This window comes from Apaloderma vittatum, unplaced genomic scaffold, assembly GCF_000703405.1.
Source record: "Apaloderma vittatum isolate BGI_N311 unplaced genomic scaffold, ASM70340v1 scaffold14787, whole genome shotgun sequence".
Taxonomy (NCBI): domain Eukaryota; kingdom Metazoa; phylum Chordata; class Aves; order Trogoniformes; family Trogonidae; genus Apaloderma; species Apaloderma vittatum.
This window is the reverse complement of record NW_009726863.1, coordinates 3,828-5,209: the sequence shown is the minus strand read 5'-3', so window position 1 is coordinate 5,209 and position 1,382 is coordinate 3,828. Positions and strand designations below refer to the sequence as shown.

The 1,382-nt window shown below is 61.6% G+C and overlaps 1 protein-coding gene across 1 annotated transcript in view; it reads left to right on the top strand.

The window, feature by feature from the left end:
• Positions 1 to 1,382, top strand: part of LOC104276967 (alkaline phosphatase, placental-like) — a 3,220-nt gene that overhangs the window by 1,336 nt on the left and 502 nt on the right. Inside the window, 7 exon segments of the mRNA XM_009873461.1 lie at positions 65 to 237; positions 311 to 445; positions 525 to 594; positions 713 to 851; positions 945 to 1,009; positions 1,012 to 1,149; positions 1,287 to 1,373. Of these exon segments, the coding sequence (XP_009871763.1) occupies positions 65 to 237; positions 311 to 445; positions 525 to 594; positions 713 to 851; positions 945 to 1,009; positions 1,012 to 1,149; positions 1,287 to 1,373 (807 nt within the window).

Genomic DNA, 1,382 nt, shown 5'->3' with positions numbered 1-1,382 from the left:
GCCATCCCATCCCCTGCCGTGTGGGGCTGGAGAGGCTCTCTGTAAGCCCTTGCCCTCACTGCAGGCAAGTCAGTGGGCATCGTGACGACCACGCGGGTTCAGCACGCGTCTCCAGGGGCAGCCTATGCCCACTCGCCCAGCCGGAGCTGGTACGCCGACGCCAACATGCCCAAGGAGGCTTTGCAGGACGGCTGCAAGGACATCGCCTACCAGCTGGTGCACAACACGGACATCAACGTGAGCTGGGGAGTGGGCGTGGGAGGCAGGGAACGCCAGGAATGTTGGGCAGGTCTGCTGAGTTCCCCGGCAGGTGATCCTGGGTGGCGGGAGGATGTACATGACTCCCAAGCGGACACCGGATCCTGAATACCCGGAGGACCCAGCTCAGAATGGCACCAGGAAGGACGGCCTTGACTTGATTGCCGAATGGCTGAGCGCCAGGCAGGTACCGCGCCGGGGCGGACGGCAGGTGGCATTGGGCACTGGGCGTGTGCTGTTGGCACCATCTTTGTTCTCGCTGGCAGGGTGCCCGATACGTCTGGGACAAGAAGGGCCTGGATGCTGTCGAGGATGACTCTGTGAGCCACCTGATGGGTAAGAGCATCACTGCCTGCACCACCAGCTACGTCTCCTCCTCTTCCCCCCTGTTCTGGGGGTGCTGGTGGGGGCACGAAGCAGTCCTGGCATGGACACACACGTCCCGTTTCCCTAGGCCTCTTTGAGCCCAAGGACATGAAGTACGAGCTGAACCGTAATGCTTCCACGGACCCCTCCATTGTGGAGATGACAGAAAAGGCCATTCGCATCCTGCGCAGGAACCCCAATGGCTTCTTCCTCTTCGTGGAAGATGAGTAGCCCCAGGGGGGCAGTGTGGCTGGAAATGGGGTGGGATGTGGGTCCTGGGACCAGGTGGGCACCCCAGGGGATGAGGGAAAGGTTGACAGCCACGTTCACCATGCAGGTGGCAGGATCGACCACGGCCACCACAGCGGCCGGGCCAATTTTTTTTTAAGGCCGTCATGCTGGACCGGGCGGTGGCACGGGCAGGCGAGCTCCCCTCCCGTTCTGACACCTTGACTGTAGTGACAGCTGATCACTCCCACGTCTTCACCTTTGGGGGCAACACACTGCGTGGCACCTCCATCTTCGGTGGGTCTCAGAGAGGGGCGACAAGCATCTCTGTTCCCACCTCCCCCTTTTGTCCCACCATAGGCTGAGCTCCATAGGGAGCTGGGGAGAGGGTACCTGAATGGGATGGGAGGTGACAATATCTTTCCCCACATCAGGCCTGGCCCCCAAGAAAGCCAAGGACAAGCGAGCCTATACCAGCATCCTCTATGGGAATGGTCCTGGTTACAGCATCCGCGACGGGGGCCGCCCCG